This window comes from Camelus ferus, chromosome 14 (genome assembly GCF_009834535.1).
Source record: "Camelus ferus isolate YT-003-E chromosome 14, BCGSAC_Cfer_1.0, whole genome shotgun sequence".
NCBI lineage: Eukaryota > Metazoa > Chordata > Mammalia > Artiodactyla > Camelidae > Camelus > Camelus ferus.
In genome coordinates, this window is record NC_045709.1 from 10,606,880 (window position 1) to 10,626,913 (window position 20,034).

Here is a 20,034-nt window from a genome sequence, read left to right on the forward strand (position 1 = left end):
GATATCCATATGAAAAACAATTAACTTTGACCCTCTTCTCAGAGTCATACAGAAAAATTAACTTGAAATGGATCAATAACTTAAATGCAAAAATGAAAACTATTGAATTTCTGGGAGAAGACATAGAAGGAAAACTTTGTGACCTCAGATAGCAAAGATTTTGTAGAACGCAAAAACCACTAACCATAAAAAAAATTTTGTTGACGTTTCATCAAAATTAGTATCTTCTGTTTTTTGAAAGATACCATTAAGAAAAGAAAGAAGCTAAGCTACAGTTGGAATAAAGTATTTATAAGACATATATCTGATAAAAGATATATATATACCAAATATATAAAGAACTCTTTTAACACAAAAATAAGATAATATACAACCCAGTAAAAAAAAAATCAGCAAAATGTTTGAGCAGACACTTCACTAAAGTAGATTTATGAATATGGCACATGAAAAGATGTTCAGTATCATTAGTCACCAGAGAAATATAAATTAAAACCACAAGGAAATATCATTAATATCCATCAGAGTCACTGAAATAAAACAGACAGACAACACCAATAAGTTATGGAACAACTAGAACTCATCTGCCTGGCTAGTGGAAGCGTAAAATTGTATATAACCACCTGACACTTTCTTACGACACAGTAATTCTACTCCTAGGTGTTTACCCAAGACTTAAGGAAGATAAGTGTCTCAAAGATTTGTGCAGGAATGTTCAGAGCAGCCTTTTGGTTTCATAGCAACTTTTTCAAAATAGCCTCAAACTGGAAACAACCTAAATGCCCCTCAGTAGGTGTGTGGGGTATCGGTACGCAGGGCACTACTCCATAGCACAATGGAAGGAGCTATTGCAAGAAACAGCAGCATGGAAGCATCTCACAGAAACCATGTTGAGTAAAAGAAGAGCATCACAAAAAAGTACTTACTGCATCTGATTCCATTTCTGTGATGTTCTAGAATACAGTAAAAACTAATCTGTAATCACAGCAGATCAGTGGTACCTGAGGTCTGTGCGGGGATAAGAGAGTTGTCTGCAAGCTCAGGGGCACTTTTTGCGGTGATGGTTACGTGACTGTATGTAGACATTTGTCCATACTCCTCAGATGGTACACTTCAAATGGATGTGTTAATCATGTGAACACCATTCCTAAGTTGTTTTTAAAAAATAATAATAATAAAATAATTACTTATCCAGCACAAGGAGTTAAGCGTTTGATTTCAGGCAGCGTTTTTGTTTTGGGGTTTGTTTTGGTTTGATTTTGGTTTTTGCTTTTTCCTCTCTCGTTGTTCCCTGCAAGATAATGTTGGCTCCTTCCCGTCTCCCGTGGAATGCAGTGATGGAATGTAGGAAGCAAAGCAGGAGTGACTGGAGCCTGAGTGACCAGGAGGGTGGTTTGGGAGGAAGAGCCTCAGCCCAGGGCTTCCTGGATGAGTTTGCTTATTCTTTCTGAGACGGGATGAAGTCACCCCTGGAGAAAGATACAAGTTAGCGTCCACGGAGGGTGCAGTGGAGCTGGAAAAGAATCAGAGGAAAAGGTATTAGAAAGACCAAGAGAAAGGTTTTACAGAACCATGGTGGAGTGTTTTCCCACAAAGAAAGGGTCAGAAGTACTGAGGAGGGTGAGGGCTAATTGATCTCAGCAAAGTGAACAGCAGACCCATGGCTCTGAAGGTAGCTTGAGAAGGGATTGGATGCTCCCGCTCACCAGCTCCGTGGCTTTGAACAATTTCTTTACCCTCACTCAAACCTTAGTCTTTTGAGACAGGGACGAATAGTAGTTTTCACCTGAGATTCATTCTGAGCATTCAATGTGTGTATGAAGAAATGTGTATAAAGAATTTAGCACAGGCCTGAATTTACACTAGTTTCTGATGTTACTGTTAACATCAAGTTATCATTTCATTTTTTCTTCACTAATGTTACGTATGTGCTGTGTGCCAGCTGTTGTGCATCATTATCATTCAGTAGGTGACTTCCCGAGGTGACATCGTGTGCTGGGTGTGTGGGAGCCCCAGCAATACAGTTCAGAGCCCAGTCCTCCTTCTTCTGAAAGAGCCATTTCTAGAGGAAAAGGAGGGGCCTGCAAGGGGTTCAGGGAGTGAGCGAGAGGAAGGGAAGCTGTGGCAGATTGTGGAACATCCTTTCAGGAAATTTGGAGGTAGAGGCAAGAGAAAAGAGAGTGGCAGAGTCAGGGTAGGATTCTTAGGAGAGACATGACCACTGAGCTGTGGAGATTGTCCCAGGCAATGATCAGAACATCTGAGGCTCATTCAGCAGTGTGCGTGTATTGAGTGATTGCTGTATGCTCTCAGAATTTCCTCTATATTTGTGCAAAGAAATATTACATCAACTCCGGAGAGGTTGAGTCCAGTCTCTAGTGCCTTGGTTCCTTAGCAGGCTGTTTGCCAGGCCGTCCTGGCTCCAGGAGAGCAGGCACTGTGCCTTCGAATTCTCAAACTCCTGCATTTTCATTATTTCATTTTCATTATTCCAGTGACACATCCTGAGGAGATGGGTGCGAGGGTCCAGCCCAACTCCATCTGCCTCCTGTTGCCCGCAGTGTTGACAACCACAGGCTGAAACGGGGAGGAAATGTACAAGACCCCCGGCCAGCCCCTCCCCAGACAAACCTTCAGTGAAACTCAAGCAGTTTAACAGACTGCAGAAAATGATCCCTCAATAAGCGGTTTCCGTTTCCCACCATGATTACGGAGGAAAGAGAAAGCGTCGTCCTGTGTAACTCCAGCAGAGTCACATGTGGCGAGTTTGCATCTGGCCGTGGGAATTCCAGGGGTCACAGAAATAACTCCTGCATGGAGGCAGGAGGCTGGGAGTGGAAGTGCTGCCTCTGCTGCTTGCACAGAAAGCAAGAAACCCCATGAATGAAGTGTTACCAAGGAAATAATGGCTTAATGTCATAGACCACATATGACATTAAGCTGTTATTTATATGTGCGTGTGTGTATATATATACAATATATAATGTATATAAAGCTAGCTGGATTGTGAGGAGAGGAAGTATAATTTATAAGAGATGAAACTTTTATACCCATAAATTGAGTCTATCATAAATCTAAATTCCCCTGAAATGGCTATGGATATGCTGGTAATACATTAAAAGATAGACAGATCTTTTCTTCTTTCTCCGGTAATCCCACCAGAACAGTACTAAGTAGTTAACAAGATTCTTTTCCTGAATGTATGCAGTAACTTCATAGGCATCTGCATTTAGCTTCAGTTTTCTTTCTTGAGATTTCCTTTTTTATTTAGAAAAGAAGTCTTTCATTGAAAATTGAGGTGAGCTTAAAGTTACTCACAAAAATGAAGGTTGCTTGCTATGTTAATCGGCTGAGTTTTAAAAATTACCTTTTCGGGCATAACTAGACTTATTGTGGCGACCATTTCAGAATGTACATGAATATCAAATCACTATGCTGCACACCTGAAACTAATATGATATTATATGTCAATTACACTTCAATTGAAAGATTACCTTTCCTCCAGATTTATTTGTATAATTGTTTTCAGTCTTCCTGAGAAATAATTGACATACATCACTGTGTAGGTTTAATTTGTACAGCATCATGGTTTGATTTACATATATTGTGAAATGATTGTCTCAAGTAGGTTTAGTTAACATCCACCGTCTCATATAGATACAATAAAAAGAAGATAAAAAAAATTTTCCTTGTGATGAGAACTACTGTATCACTTGATAATGTTCTTAAATTCCTACTCATCTAATAGTTGGATGAAACCAGGGGTACCCCAGTTCTGTTCAGAGCCTTTTTTTTAATGTCTCAAGTATGTTCTCAGGGTTATAAATTGAGTTTTTCAAGAATATAAAATATTATAAAATATTTTAAAATTGTTATCTTGTGTATGATATTAATGTTATGAGTTTATTTTTTGTTTAATCCACTGCATTTTTTTAATTTAATACAGAAATAGACAAAAAGAAATATTACAAGTACAGCAAAGAGAAGACATTAAAATGGCTGGAAAAAAAGGTACAGTACCTCTTTAGTGCCTTGTGGCAGACAGAGTTTAATGCTCCTTTTTAAACATCTTTAGAGAAGGTGTTAAGTCTGAACCCAAACACCATCTTGTACATCCAACTACAAGAGAGAAGCTGTAACAAAGACCGCCAAGTGTGAGAAGGACTTTTCATTCTCCCTAACTCATGTCTCTCTGGACTTAGCTTGATGTATTCCTTTGACCTGCATCCTCACTTCCCCGCTATCCTCACCACTGAGTGAAGAGTTTCTTGCTATTTGCTGGTGAAGATTTGAGCCTTCCAAGCCGGCTCATCCCAGGGCTACGTGCCTTTGCTGCGGTCAGCCCTGCAGGTGTCTCAGAGGTTGATGCTGCTCACACACGGCCTGCCAGGGGACCAGGCAGACGGGATTCAGGCCAAGAGGAAGTGTCTGGTTGCTGATGGGGGTCATCTTCCAGGCAAACCCTGTATTTTAGTGATCCTAAGAATTAGACCTAATATAAGGGCATGGGCAGTGTTTTTCAAGTCAATTTAGTAGATCACAACTAGTAATTCTCATGGAATGGGATAGGACAGGATAGGATATACTTAAAGATAGCACAGAGTAAGGACAAGTAATAAGTATGGCTCTGTGAAACATATTTATATATGTTTTTGGGTATTGGGTTGCTGTGTGTTTCTTACTGTGGATATAGTAAACAAAAAGCCACTGGTCTAAAGATACTGTGAACTTTCACAGTGATTCAGAATCTCACCAGACCAGATCTTTTAATGACAAAGTTTTTGCAAGTTCAATGGATACCAGCTACAGACTGATTCCTAAGATTCTCTTCTGTCTTGTATATGAAAAACATGTTTGTCATGTCATGTTCCTGGGCACACTGGAAACCTGGGAACATGGAAATGAACCTTGCAGAATTAATCAGGCTCCTATGTACAAAACAGTGAAAAGATGTGAAAAGTGGCTGTGTTTCTCTTTTTATTTGCACTAATAGTATTTCCACTAGTAGAATTCTATGTAGGTGAAGAATGAGGATAAGTGCAGAGCAGAATTTTGGCATTTAGTTTTTGCTCTTAGCAAATGGTAATAACGTGAAGTTTATATTTATTGTGTTTCCTTTCTTAAATTCCTAGGAAGTGAGAAACTCATATTATTTTATTCTGTTTAGAAAATCATTACATGTAAGCTTTGTACCATGTTTTTTTCTAAGGGCTCAACATATGTTAACTCATTTAATGCTCACAACAGTCCTGTGAGGTACTGTCTTGATCCCCATTTCATAGATAGAGGCACAGAGAGGGTAAGTGACTAGCCTATGGTCACAGAGCAAACCCAAGCAGCCTGCCTTCAGAGTCAGTGCTCTCACACCATGTAGGCCTCAGAAAGCCCATGTATTGAGCTCAGCTCACAGTGCTGTCACTACTGCTCACCTTTCTCCAGTGTGCAGCCATCTCTCATCTTCTGGTGTCTGGTGAAGGTATTTCTGGGTCCTCAAATACTTCTTCCTGGATATTCAGTGGATTGAGGAACATCTGGAAAGTCATAGGTTTCTAAAGTTAGATGAAAATACAGTTATTCCCCTTTTGGTTATTTCATAGGTTAATCAGACTGTGGCAGCGTTAAAAACCAACAACATAAATGTCAGTGCCCGGGTGCAGTCCACTGCATTTTTCTCCGGTGATCAGGTTTCCAGTGACAAGGAAGGTAAGTAAATCGTTTCATCAGAAATTATTTTTTCTGGAGTAAGTTGCTGATGTGTAAGTGCCTGTCTGACAATTTAAAATCTTAATGTCTCAGACGCTTCACATTCTTGCCGATACATTCTCATAGATCTCGTGGCAGGTGCTTCTTTTATTTCAGACTCAAGATGTATTTCTGCCCTAGATCATTCCTATCACTAATTGATACTTAAATCATTCATTCAACAAACATGTATTTTGCACTGATAGTAACAATAATACTTACAACTCTGGCTGTCATTTATTGCAGGCGTGTTGTGTGCCGAGCCTTTTACTATCGCCAGTGTGCACACATTGTCTCATCTGACCCTCCCTCTAAGCCTCATTTTACAGTGAGAGTCCCGACTGTCTGCAGTCACACAGCTGGTACCTGGTAGAGCGGGGCTAACGGGGCTTGACTGACTCTTAAGCCCGCGCTCATCACCTTTTGTTGTATGTTCGTTTGGCACAAGGGTTTCCTGTGAGCTGCATCTGTTTGCATCTTACTCTCAAGAAGCATAGGTCCAACCATAGGTCTCAATATTTTGATTTTAGGCGAAAATTTATTCACTTGGCAATTTTTTCTTTTAGATTATTACGGTACATTATTTTGCTTTTTCCAGTGTAGTGTCCCCTTGTTTTTATATATGTGGTTGAATAAAAGCAGCTATATAACGCCATTAACGTTCTGTAATGGTAGGGCGGAAATGATTCTTACTTCAAGCTCCAATTCAGTGTTCCTTGTTCTAGGTATACAACTCTAAAACATCTGAGTTTATTTATTAAAAAATAAAAATAAAACTAGGACCAGTGGCCTGTTGGTAATTGATGCTAATTCAGTCAGTCTTTGATTTGCAGAAATCTGCTTTATAACACCTTGCACATACAGATGATAGCTGGCTCCTGCCATTCTGAAGTGGTGGGCTTGCCCTTGACATCTGAGTTTACCAGGTGTCAGTGTCTCTGATGGGCTTTAACAACAGAAGAGAAAGGACTGATACAGATGGATGGATGGATGGATGGATGGATGGACGGACAGAGATAAATGAATGGTTTGACGGATGTATGGATGGATAAAACTGTAGATTTTTGTTAAAGTAGAAGAAGGGGTGTTAGAGGTTATTTAGACAGATCTTCTAATTTTAAAAATGAAAAACCAGGATCTCAGAGAAGTAAATGACTTATCCAAGATGATCCATCCTAGCTAGCAGGCCAGGTCTTCTGCTCTGAGTCCAGTGTTTGTACCAGCCTCTAAATACAAGGATCTGGGCTTGGCGATATTGCTATTGAGGGTCCCAACCATTAAGTAAGCTTTATACTCTTTACACGCTTTCCTTTTTTAGATCTCTAGCTTGAGATGCTACCAGCAGAAGCAAACAGATGATATGTTGGTTTTCTGAAAATAACTTTATTTGTCTATTCATGAATCATTGGATAATTAATAACTCAAAACCATGAACAGATTTTTAAGAAGGGTCTAGTGATAACTTTCAGTTCTATGTTGGCAATGAAAATCTCTTACTGACGACTTTTTGAGATCAGGTGGTCCAGGCAGCAGCCACTTTCTAACTAATACTGAGGCAAATTGTTATCCTAGCGTTGATGGTAGAAGAGAAAGGGGAAAAAAAGAAGAAACTGAATATCCCGGCAACAAACCTGGGATATTGCGTTTGGTAGTTTATATCCCCATGTGATTATGCCATCTATTAAATTTGATTAACCCCCAGTATTCTGCAAAAAATACTGAATTAAGCAACAGGGCTTTAAAACAGATTTTCTCTTATGTAACTGTATTTAACTGATACCAGAGCTTCATTTTAATATGGAGAATCCAAATGCTTTAGAAGTAATGAATATACACTGTGCTGAGTTTTGTTTTTTACATTTTTTAAGGATTTTATTGGTTTGGAAGTATATATAGTGTTCAGGACTCTTATAATGCAAGTACTTAATAGGGATATATCACATGTTATTTCTCTTAAATAAGTGTTCTCATTACTGTTCAATAATTAGGTTTATTTTGTGTTGAAATGGACCCAGAAAAGATTAATCTTTTAAAAAGACATGAATATTTCATATTGTTACAGCTGATTTTGGAACTTTATTTGTATTCAAGGACCTCAACTAAGAAAAGAACTCTGAATTCCTAACCATAGTTGAGAGGGCAGCTACTGTACTATATATACTTTATTATTTCATCATGTCTTTGGTATCATCCTGCGTGATACCTCATCTGTCACGTCACCCCACTACTCTGACAGACAGATGTGAGCATCCCCATTTCACAAATAAGAAAACTGAGACTAACAACTTAAGTGACTCTGAGGCTAGACAGCGCCAGAACTTGAACCCTCATCAATTTAGCTGTAAAACTGCCATAATTATTACTAATTTTTTTTCTTTCACTCTCTGTTTCTTTCAGAGGATTATATTCGTTATGCTTATGGTCTGATATCAGATTACATCCCTAAAGAATTAAGTGATGCCTTATCTAAATATTTAAAGTAAGTATGGTTCATCTTCAGTCATAATTAAGCATAGCTGTGCTTCTTGGTTTCCTAGAAATAGGATTTCTTTATGGCTTTTCATATCACTTTTTCTGATAAGAGATTATTCTCTTTTTTTAATTGTAGTAATAGTTGATTTACAAGGTTGTGTTAGTTTCTGGTATACAGCAAAGTGATTCCGTTATATGTTCATATATATATTCTTTTACATCATAGGTTATTAGAAGATATTGAATGTAGTTCCCTGTGTTATACAGTAGGACTCCTTGTTTATCCGTTTTGTATGTAGTAGTTTGTATCTGCTAATCCAAAATTCCTAATTTATCTCTCCCCGGCTTTCCCTTTTGGTAACCATAAGTTTGTTTTCTATGTCTGTGAGCCTATTTCTGTTTTGTAAATAAGTTCATTTGTATCATATTTTAAATTCCACATGTAAATGATATCATATGACATTTGTCTTTGTGTGACTTACTTAACTTGGTATGAAATCTCTAGGACCATCCATGTTACTGCAGGTGACATTATTTCATTCTTTTTTATGGCTGAGTAGTAGTCTGTTGTGTGTATATACACCACAACTTCTTTTTCCAGTCATCTGTTGATGGACATTTAGGTTGTTTCCATGTCTTGGCTATTGTAAATAGTGCTGCTATGAACATTGGGGTGCATTATGATATGAGATTATTCTTGAGTTATATCATAAGCTCTGTGGTTTGGAGGTGATTTTTAATGGACATTTTTTTTTTGATTGGAACAAATTAATTTAATGGATACTTGTTGAGGAACGGAAACTCCTGAGTGTTACAATTGGAATCATGGGTTGTATGATTTTAGACGGTAAACTATTAAAATTTTATCACCAGTCAGACTTAACCAGTTTGGTTCCTAGTGATCATTTTAAGAGAAATAAAGGTGAAGAGGAAAGAGTAGATGGCATGTAGAATATTTTTGAAAGTTATGTTTAAAGGTTTTGAAAGTTACGTTTAAATTTTATTGTTATTAGGTGTTCACTAAGGATTTTTTTTTTATGCCCAACACTTGGAATTCAAAGAAAGAAGAAACACAGTCTGTGTCTTTGAGGGGGAAGAAGTGTTTGAGAATGACTTGATTTGTGTTCCTTCCTTCATAGAGACCTTTAATAAAATATAAAGACTTAACCTGAAAAAAAAAATGTTTATTTTCTGTATTTTAGCAACTGTTGTTAAGATTTTCTGTGTGATGATTTAATAGCTTTTCCTGATTCCTATAATAACTTTCTCCTCTGATACATGAAGATAAAATGACTTTTTAATGTATATAATTGCTATTTTTAGCAAAGTGCATTTTGGGTCCTATTTTAAAAAACAATTAGTGGAAACTGGTTCCTATAGTAGTATAGTAATACAGTATATTGAAAGCCTGCTTTGAATAGATAAACATATCCTTCTGTTTAATATTTTCCTGGATTCTTTGTACCTGCTTGTTAAAGACTTTATGTCCATATTCCATTTTTTTTTAAGATTCTTTTCTTTCTGCTGAAATTTTTAAGGTTTGTTTAAAGACTTAAGGAAAAAGATACATCAATTAAACTTCTCTTTAATAGAAGAAAAGTAAGACTTGTGTGACTTTTTGTCAACAGTTAAAACAATTTTCACCTTTAAATGTATGCTAGATTCATCATTTATGATGAAAAAATACAATACCAAGATGCAAATGTATCGAGGCTAAAGAAAAGCAATTCCTTTTCAACAAACGAGTTCTAATTTTATTTTTTAGCTCAGATGATTCCAATACAGAGAATTAAATAGCTAAATGAAGATTTAGTCACTTAGAGAAGTTTCACTCTATTAGATGAAAGTAGGACTTACTAAGTCTTAGGTTGATCCAGTCTATCTGTTTGCTTGTCTATGAAAAACCATGACTATGCTTTTTATTGTTCGTTCCTCAGGCTTCCAGAACCTCCAGCTGCAGTACCAAACCCTCCATCAAAGGTAAGAAGCTATGACGAAGATATATTTGGAGGACTTGGGAAAATATTACACTTTTGCCACATAGATTCAGTATATTCTAGTATATTTTAAAGCACACTTAATCCACTGTGCATGGAGTGATATTATGTGGAATGATATTATGGGGGCTCTCCATCAATATTTTTATTTTTGTGGATTTTACCTGAATGACAAAGTGCTATGAAAATAAAATGAGTTGGTTTTAGGCAGATATCTATGTCAAAATATTAGAGATATATAATTAAAATGAAATCTCCTTGAGTGAGCTAGATCCTATAATTAATTACCAGGAATATTCTGTGTATATCTAAAACTCATTTTGCCAAGTCTAATTGTCAAGGGCACAGAGGTGCACAGAGCATCATTTTTGCAGCACAGAGAATCCACTGAGCAAGGATGACCAGACTTTATTCTCTGTGCTCGAAATGAGCAGTGCAATTTGTGTGTAATCTTTATCTGTCAGTGGAAAACCTCTCTTCTTCCAGATGTTCTCAGACTGCTACCCACAACTCCTCTGCACCGTGGGCTGCGGCTTGCGTTTGTCTCCCAGATACAGAGAATAGAGAGGCCAGTCATAAACCACACCTGTCGGCAAACAGTAGCATCCCTCAGTCCAGGCCTGCTTGCAGACCAATGAGCGCTGCTCAGACACAGGGAGGTAAACACATGTTCCACTTGTCAGTGTTCCAGTAAAACTTCATTTAGGAAAACAGACGTCTGGCTGGACTTGGCCCATGGGCAGTACTTTGCCAAGCGCAGATTTAGATCTCAGCATCTCATTTCTCCTACATCTCAGCTTCAACTCCTGAATTATTTCAGTTGCTCTCTGAGGTTTCCTGCTCCACTGCGTCTTCCTGGGGCTCCGGCGTGCGCCTTACAGACTCCACTGGATGGTGTACCATAGTTCAACCCAGTGTAGAACAACCTCTTCTGCTAGTTTTCCTGTCTGTGTCCAGCATTTGGTTGAATTTTACAGTAATAAAGTTGATTGTTTGCAGGAAGTGACGTTCCAGTGCTGTCAGGTATCTTTGCATCTGTGTTGTAATCCGTAGCACGGAGCCCATCTTCCGTAACACGTGTTGCATTATTTTCTTGCTCTCATGTTTGCCTACGTTGAAGCGCGGCTTCCAGTCCTCACCCACTTCCATCTTTTGAGTTTATCACCATCAGCTAGTGGAGCAGAATGCAGTCAGTGGATGTGGGGATGTTCCTGCGTTCCTTCTTTGCGAATCATTTGTAAGAATAAGACCAATCTCAGCATTAATGTCAGTGTGCTCTGGGGTCTGCCCTTCTTTTTCCAGAACTTACCCATTTAGTCAGACCTTTTGTTACTCCCTTTCTGAGCCACTTTTCTATTTCTTCTTGAAACATCCCCCAAAATCCATAGTAAGTCACTCTTTTAAATAATAAATACTTAAGTAATGTAACAATTATGTTTTTTTCCCAACATATTCAACAGCATGCTGGGAATAACGTAAAAACTAGTTAAGTGCAGAGGCTCCCACAGTTTTTTTCTTTTTCATAAGCACCTGTAACTAGTGTCTTGTTTAATAGTGAACCATCCAAACACTCCAACAAGTCAGTCATCATCGTAGTGAACATTTTTTATTTATAAGGAAGTGCCTTCTGTCATAAGCTCTTGCTGTGAACATTTTTTATTTGACTCATCAGTGAGGGGTGAATATATTCATAGCTTTCCTCATGGTTACCTGTGAGCTCTGCTCTCCTGGTTGAAGGTACTTTTCTAGTAAAAATATGCATCACCTAATACCCCTTGCTGTCTTAATTTAAGTAGAAACATGTATTCTGAAGAAAGTTGCTTGCATATAAGCAGTTTGTCTGGTAATAGCTCATACATGATAAACTAGTATTTTTCTTTCTCTGTTTCCTAGGGCAGGTCCATGTTGGGCCTTGTCAACCCAGTGTCTCCACAAAGGGCTTGAAAATCTGTAAAAATCCAAGTTGTGATCCCTGTGTGGGCAATTCTCCACATTAAATATCAAAACTTATCTGCCCTTCTCTGGGCCTTTTACATAATAAATGTGTCACAGTTCCTAGTGTAATGTGCACATGAAGGCCATGGTCTAGCTCTTGACAAGATTCTCACATTCATTGATTGGTGCAAAATGCTCACATGAAAAGGTGAAAGCATGAGGTGAAGGTTGGCTTAGGTGCATTGGGGCCGATGGAAGGAGCACTTGTACAAAAGCTGCAGTCTCACCCCAAGTCCTCTGCTAGGATGGAAGGGACATCTGGGTTTATTCTTAGATAATTGGCAAAAAATTAAGGGGTTGTAAAAAGTAAGCCCTTTGCAGGATCTGCTGCTCCATTTGGCTTCGATATGGGTCCAGGTTGCATATGTTGTTTTTTAACGGATTGATGTAAGTGTCAAGGTGGCGTTTGACACCACTTCACTGCTCTAACGTTGCAGAGATTAAAGTTATCACATGAGCCTGTAGAAGCAAAAGAAGATTACACTAAGTTTAACACTAAAGATTTGAAGACTGTAAAGGTACGTGTGTCCGAGTGCAGCCGCACACTCTCGATTTCCACAGCTGATGCTGTGTGCAGACATCCAGGAACGACTGCATGCTTGATTGCGATTTTGTCATTTAACCATGAAGAATTATTAACTTGTGTTTCTGTGACTTAAGAATTTTAATTCAAAATTGTGAATGACAATAAAAATGTCAAGCAACGAAGACTTTTTACAAGTAAAGAAGGGCAGTATTCCTACTAGCAGGGGTGTGCCTAAACTTTGCCACGTATTCAGAGTGATGGGGTGGGGCAGAGGGAGGGGCTCCAAAGATCATTTTTTTGTCAACTCTACTGCTTAGTAGCTTCCCAGAAATTATTATGATAGGGACAAAAATTATTAATAACCCCATAATTCAGTAAGCACCCCAGCAAATATTTTTGTAACATTTCTTACTAAGCTTTATCTTCTACATCATTATAAGTACATGCATAGCTTTTAAAAAATTGGCATATATATAGTTTCGGGTTCTGCCCTTTTTATTTAGCACTATATTGTGAAAATGTTCATGTTGTTAATCTTTTTTGAAAAATTATGAATGGTTTCATGGTATTCAGTCATTAGTGTTATTTCATGATATGGAATATAATCTATTTAATCATTCCCCTGTTTTGGACACATAGGTTAATTCTGCCTTTTTTATTTTTTGTTTTAATGCAGTGATAAACATTCTTAGTTATAGTCTGCATCTCTGATTATTTCATTAGACACAATTTAAAACTCAGGGCAAACGCTTTGAAAACAAGAGCCCTTTTCATGATTACTGAGATACATGTGTATATCTGAAATGCTTTCCAAAAATGTAGCAGAAATTTATACTTCCAACCATTATTGCTGATAAGTATTCATCTCACATTTTGGGGAAGGCGTAATTAGGTTTATTTATTTTCAGAGGAGGTACTGGGGGCTGAACCTGGGACCTCGTGCATGCTAAGCTTGCACTCCACTGCTGGAGCTATACCCTCCCCTGAGTCTCACATTCTTGACAACACTGAGTATTATTTTCACTCTTAAAAATTTTGCCTCTCTAACGAGGCTACATTTCTTTAGCTAGAAAGGTTGGTGGTTCTTTCAAATGCTTATTACCCATCTGCATTTTTGTGAAGTGTCAGTTCATGCCCCACGCCTGTTTCTGTATTGGGATAGTAATATTTTTCTTGTTCATTTGTAACAGCTCATTCTAAATTAAGACTGTTAACACTTTTCATGATATATAGGGCACAGATAATTTAGTTATTTGGTAGGTTTAGTGTTTTTATTTGACTTTTTAACTATTTTAAGGTTTTCTGAGGATTAAATATAGAAATTGTTTTTCTCTATGATTTTCTTATTATTTTTATGCTTAGAAAAACCTTGCCTGTCCCCAAGATAGGTTAACTTCCACCTAGATTTTAATACTTGCTCCCCTTAGAGTTAATGTTTTTAAAGAACTGTTTTCTTTAACCTACATGTCATTTATCTGGGCATGGAAATCTCTTGGCTTTCTGTAGGCAGGGACATTTCTGAGTTTCTCTGTGAGGAATACTGTCCCCTCTTCTACGTGCCGCTTCCCATTGTATCTGCTTGAGCGCAGCACAGTGAGACGAGAGTTTGGACCAGGATGCCAGTTAAATGCAGGGGATAGAGGATGACTTGTCTCAAGACTGTCACTTTTCTCCATCGCCAAAAAATAAGCCTGCTAAATTATGTGACAGAATGTAAAAAGCAGGTTTTTAGGGATCATATGCTGACTGTGCCCTTAAAAGGTACTTTGGCAATGACTTTGACTCACAGTTCCTGGGGAGAAAGATGATTTTTTTCCTTACTGATTCCCATCATTTATGCTTGAACACGTAGAGATGCACTGAAGTAAAATCTGCTGCTATTTACCTTCTGCCAGTGCTAGCAAAACAAAACAAAAACAGTAACCAGGAAGAGAGAGAATTTTAAAAGGCAGAGTAACTTGGAGTCAGCTTTTTGGAAAGTATTTTTTTGTTGGAGGAAAAGTGGAGCAGCTCTCCTGCTGGTCCTGGATGCTTCAAGGTACAGGTTATCTTTTGCATATAATAGCCTTGTCCTTGGTTTCCCATAGAGCCTATGAATAAAATCAGACGGTAGATTGTTGTGAATTATTCATTGTGTGGCGATACAAGGCTGTAATTCCTCCCTCTGACAAATGCTGCCTCTGTCAGTTCCATTGTTTGTGTTACTGTCCTCAGTGCACCCTCCAGAATTATTTCCCCTAAAGTAAACCATTGGTTGTGACATTCCACTCCTTTAGAAGGCGGCAGTTTTGTCTCCTGTCTCTTTTAACATATTTTGTCTCTTAGGTCTGAATTCTGAATAGAAATCAGAACTTTTAAAAATAATCACTCTTTAAGAAGCAAGTGCTTACCTCCACTAATGAACCTTGAGGCATGCAATGGTCTTGCTTGATTTGCATGTGTGATTTATAAATGTTACATTCGTAACAATTTTTCTCTCATTTTCATTAACAGAAAAATAGCAAAATGACTGCAGCTCAGAAGGCTTTGGCTAAAGTTGACAAGAGTGGAATGAAAAGTATTGATTCCTTTTTTGGTGCAAAACATGTTAAAAAAATTGGAAAGATTTGAAACTTTGAATATGAAATCTAGCAAAAATATTTGCCTTCTACATGTTTTATTTTCATCCTTCCTCCATGCCACTGTACTCCCTCACCTTTAATTACCACCTTTGGAAAAAAAGTAGAGGTGAGGGGCAATTTTCAGATTCACTTAAACATTTCTTTGAACTTGATTTTTGTGTTCCTGAACAAAATATGGGAAAGTAATTTTGTAACTTCATGGCTTGTGGCCTTTGGAGTTTTGTTTGACATCATGAAAAGTAATCAAGTGGATAGAATTAATCTCTAGCATCACATTTCCTCAATAAACTGACATGTGACAATATCTGAGTGTATGCCTGTTATTTAATGCAACTTTGCACACGGTAGCTGTAGCAATGCGGTTTTCAGTAATTCTGAGAGAAGTCAGATAACACAACTATCTACTTTTTAAAAGCCTTTAGTTTTTGATAAATCTTTTAATTAATGTATTTTCTGTTTTATGAATACATGTTCTTTGTACAAAATAGAGAAAAGTATAAAACAAAAATTATAATCTCCTAGCTTTTCCTTACCCAGAGATAATATAGTGTATTTTCTTTTATAATGATTTTTAAAGGAATTATAATAGTAATTTTATAAACTTTTTCTTGATGTCATTTTGTGATCATTTTCCCAGGCTACTAAAGTATTCTTCATAAATATGATTTTTTTAATAACAGTAATTTAAAATTTTTTGAATGCTTGATTATTTAATGACCATGACCCTATTTTAGACATTTATATTATTTTCAAATATTTGCTGTTGGAAGAATTAGATTATATGTAAATATTCACATCTTTTATAATTTCCTTAGAATGGATTTTTAGATGTGGGCTTACTGATTCATAACTAAGTTTTCCAAATACGTACTTCTGGGAATGTATTTCACCGAGAGGTTATAGGAACATACTGTCTAACAAATGATGGTATGAGTTCTTATCTTATTCAGTGCCATCTTGTTAGCTTTGACTGTTATCTTTGAAAATAAGTGGAAAAAAGGCACTTTATTGTGGTTTTAATACACATTTTCCTGATAATTAATGTCAACTGAAAAAAAAAATCTAACCTAAATCTTGAGAATTCTGCTTTGTTCAGGGAACTTAATGAGGAGTATAGCTGGGAGACAGTTGCCTCTCAGATGGCTTTGAGGAACTGTTCTAAAGAAGTAAGGGAGGAGCCAGGATATACAGGAATTTTTCCCAGGGCGGGGGGGAATATATATATATAGTCAAACATCAAAAGATTACTGCTAATCACACACAGAAAACATCAGACATTTCAAGTTAATGATTTTAGTGCTTTTCTGTGTATGGTAAGATGCAAGAGTCTGGGCTCATTGAAATTACTCATTTGATATGCACCTTAAAAATCTAGGACCAGTATCCTGTATTTTTCCATCCTGAATCCCCTCAGGGCACACCTTAGGGGGCAGCTGATGGCTCGATAGTGGGTAACATTTATCATGTACTGAAATGCAGGTGACGTTTTTTTGTCCACAGTAATAATATTGTTTGTTTTTTTCACAATTTACCTACCACTTACCATTTTATAGAGAATTATTTGTTTATGTCCTCTATTAAATTATTGGAGTGTCAGTATATTTCTCATTTATTCTAAAAGTATTCTGTAACTTAAGGACATTATTTTTTTGTCCACCATGTTTATTGTAAATTTTTTTTTAGTTTGTAATTTGTCTTTAATTTTGTATATTTTTCTGTCATGGACATATTTTAGTTTTTACGTAGACATACACAGGAACTTCTCCTTTACATAGATGTTATACTTAGAAAGTTGTTTCCCTTTATAGGAAAGGTTAACTAGTCACTTATGTTCTTGTATTTTTTTTAAGTGAAGTATAGTTGATTTACAATATTATGTTAGTTTCTGGTGTACAGCATAGTGATTCAGTTATACATATATATTCTTTTTCATATTCTTTCTCTTTATAGGTTATTACAAGTTATTGAATACAGTTCCCTGTGCTATACAGTGGGACCTTGTTTATCTATTTTAAATATAGTACTTTGTATCTGCTAATCCCAAACTCCCAATTTATCCCTCCATTCCCCTTTGGTAACCATCAGTTTGTTTTCTTCTAATTTTTAATAGTTAATTTTTTTGTTTTATATTGAATTACTTTAATCATCTAAAAAATTTCTATTTAAATATGCTGCGGGATAAAGCTCTAATATGATTATTATCTTACTTCTTTATTTTTTCCATTAGATTTGTAGGATTATTTTGCCAGATTTTAAGAGTAAATTCTAATGGGATTTTTATTGAGATTTTTGTTATACCGATGAATTATTTTGAGAAAAACACATCTTTACAAAATTCAGTGTTCTTATTCATTAATATAATATTTCTCTACATTTCCTAAAATCTTAAACATATCTTTTGCCAGCATTTGGTTCTTCACCTTCATGTAGATTCTAGATACCTCTTTTAGGAGTATCTCTAGGTATTTTTGTTGCTATTAAAGAAATCTTTTGTTTCAGTTATATCTTCTAACTGGCTATTTTGTGGTAAGTTTTTATATTTTCATATATTTGTATCTTAAATAACTAATTTAGTAAACTATTAATTTAATTTTTAATTTTATTCATATTGGATTTTCAACACATAGTAAGGTACATAATCTTACTTTTTAAAAATTTGTGTGCAATTCTTTATGATAGGTGTACCTCTTTTAGATCATATCTTATGAGTGAGACTATCTAGAACAGTATTGAAGAGTATATGTGATAGTAGTTATCTTTGTCTAATTCGTGATTTTATTAATGTGCGTTACCATTAATTCTGACACTAGCTGTTGTTAATGTGATAAAGAATATCTATCTTTGGTATTTCCTCTTATACTTACTTTCCATAAAGTTTTAATTAGTAATTGGTGTTGGTTGTTATCAGATCTCATTTTGGCACCTCTTGAGATGACTGTGGAGTTTTTATCACAGTTAAACTCTGCCTGAGTCCGTACACTAAACCCCACCTGGCTGTAGGTAAAGGAGAGCATAGTGGATGCTCCATCTCTGGTTTAACTATTGTCAAATCTAGTTCTCAGATAGGTTTTCTAGGCTTTTATTTAGAATTTTTGCATCTGTATTCAAAAGCAATATTGCTATTAGGTTTTAGTGTTAGAATTATGCTAGCTTTCAACCTTTCCCAATGTTCTGGAAGGAATAATTTTGCATAATAATACTCTATTTCTGGAAAATTTTAGAGAACATCAGTGGTAAAACTGTCCAGCACTGAGCCTTCTTTTATTGTCTTCTTTATTCTGGAAGAATTACTCACCTGTTTCTTGTCTTACTTGACACTTTTGAAGAGTGCAGACTGGTTATTTAGTAGAATGTTCCTCACTTTGAGTTTGCCTAATGTTTCCTCTTGATTTGATCCAAGTTTTAGCGTTTAGGCACCCACAGAAGTAATAATGTGTCTTTCTCAGTGCACCATGTCAGGAGTCACATGATCCAATACCAGGGATGTTCACTTTGATCACTTGATTAAGGTGGTGTCCACCAGGTTTATCCACCGTAGAGTTATTATTTTTCTCTTTATAATTAATAAGTAATTTGTGGGCAAGTACTCTGGGACTTGTAAGTATCCTACTCCTCATCCAACATTCACCCACAGGTTTTAAAATGAAACTACTGATGATTTTTCCAACTCCATCACTTCTTCTGTATTTATTTCTTTCACATTTAGTTGGCTTTTTTCTAGAAGGAAGAGTTTTCCCTTCTCTACTTATTTATTTATTTATGAGCTTATATCAGTATAGACTTGTAGACTATTTTATCCAGTGAGTAAATTACATTATTCTGTTCCTCATATGGTCCCAGAAGGGCCAGTGGGAGTCCCTGCAAGCTGGCTGCTGTTATCTTTTTGGTATGTTTCCATTATTTTTTTTATAATACTTCATTACTTTTTCTACAAGAAGATATTCCAGGCTCTTTGTGTACTTTCCCTGCCAAGCCCTGGAATGAGCCTTTTCCCCCCAAGAGGCCAGGGTTTCTTTTAGAGGAGAATGGCATTTAGAAACCAAGATCCAGGCAAGAGGTGTGATCATTGCTACTAGTGACCTCTGCGCGTGGGTTCCTGTATCAGGCTGAAGAGGTTCTCTTCTCAGTTCACTGTGAGTTTTAATCATGAAAGGGTATTGAATTTTGTCAAATAATTTTTCTTTATCTATTGAGATGACCTCACAGTTTTCCTTTAGTACAGGAATATCTTTTAGTATGTGAAATATAATGATTGATTTTTGAATGTTAAACTTTACATTCCTAGGATAAACCCTGCTTGCTTTTTTTGTATATATAATTGTGTTTTATTTCCTAACATTTTGTTAAGGATTTGTGTATTTCCATTCATGAGGGATATTGGTGTATAGTTTTCCTTATTTGTTGATTTTGTCTAGTTTTGGCGTCCGAGTGAAACTGGCCTTATAAAATGAATTGAGCAAAGTTCACCTGTTTTCTGAAAGAATTTTTGTGAGATTATTTTTTCCTTTTATGTTGGACAGATTCACCAGAATTTTTTCCTTTTATGTTTTATGGGCCTGGAATTTTTTTTTTTCTGGGAAGTTTTTAACCACTAATTCAATTTCTATAATAGATAGAGAGCTAGTCTAATTTTCTCCTTTTTCTTGTGTCAGTTATAGTAATTTATGTCTTTCAAGAAATGCGT

General features: G+C 36.4%; 1 protein-coding gene across 7 annotated transcripts in view; it reads left to right on the plus strand.

The window, feature by feature from the left end:
* RNASEH2B (ribonuclease H2 subunit B) overlaps positions 1-20,034 on the plus strand; it is a 61,981-nt gene that overhangs the window by 35,793 nt on the left and 6,154 nt on the right. For 5 of the 7 annotated variants that reach the window (XM_032496194.1, XM_032496197.1, XM_032496198.1 and 2 more), the window contains 6 exons: positions 3,944-4,008; positions 5,595-5,700; positions 8,137-8,218; positions 10,149-10,191; positions 12,641-12,721; positions 15,223-15,654. In XM_032496194.1, coding sequence (XP_032352085.1) covers positions 3,944-4,008; positions 5,595-5,700; positions 8,137-8,218; positions 10,149-10,191; positions 12,641-12,721; positions 15,223-15,339 — 494 coding nt within the window. In that variant the 3' untranslated portion in view covers positions 15,340-15,654. Of the gene's footprint in view, positions 1-3,943; positions 4,009-5,594; positions 5,701-8,136; positions 8,219-10,148; positions 10,192-12,640; positions 12,722-15,222; positions 15,655-20,034 lie in introns of those variants that run through there. The other 2 variants (XM_032496193.1, XM_032496196.1) reach the window with 1 other exon arrangement.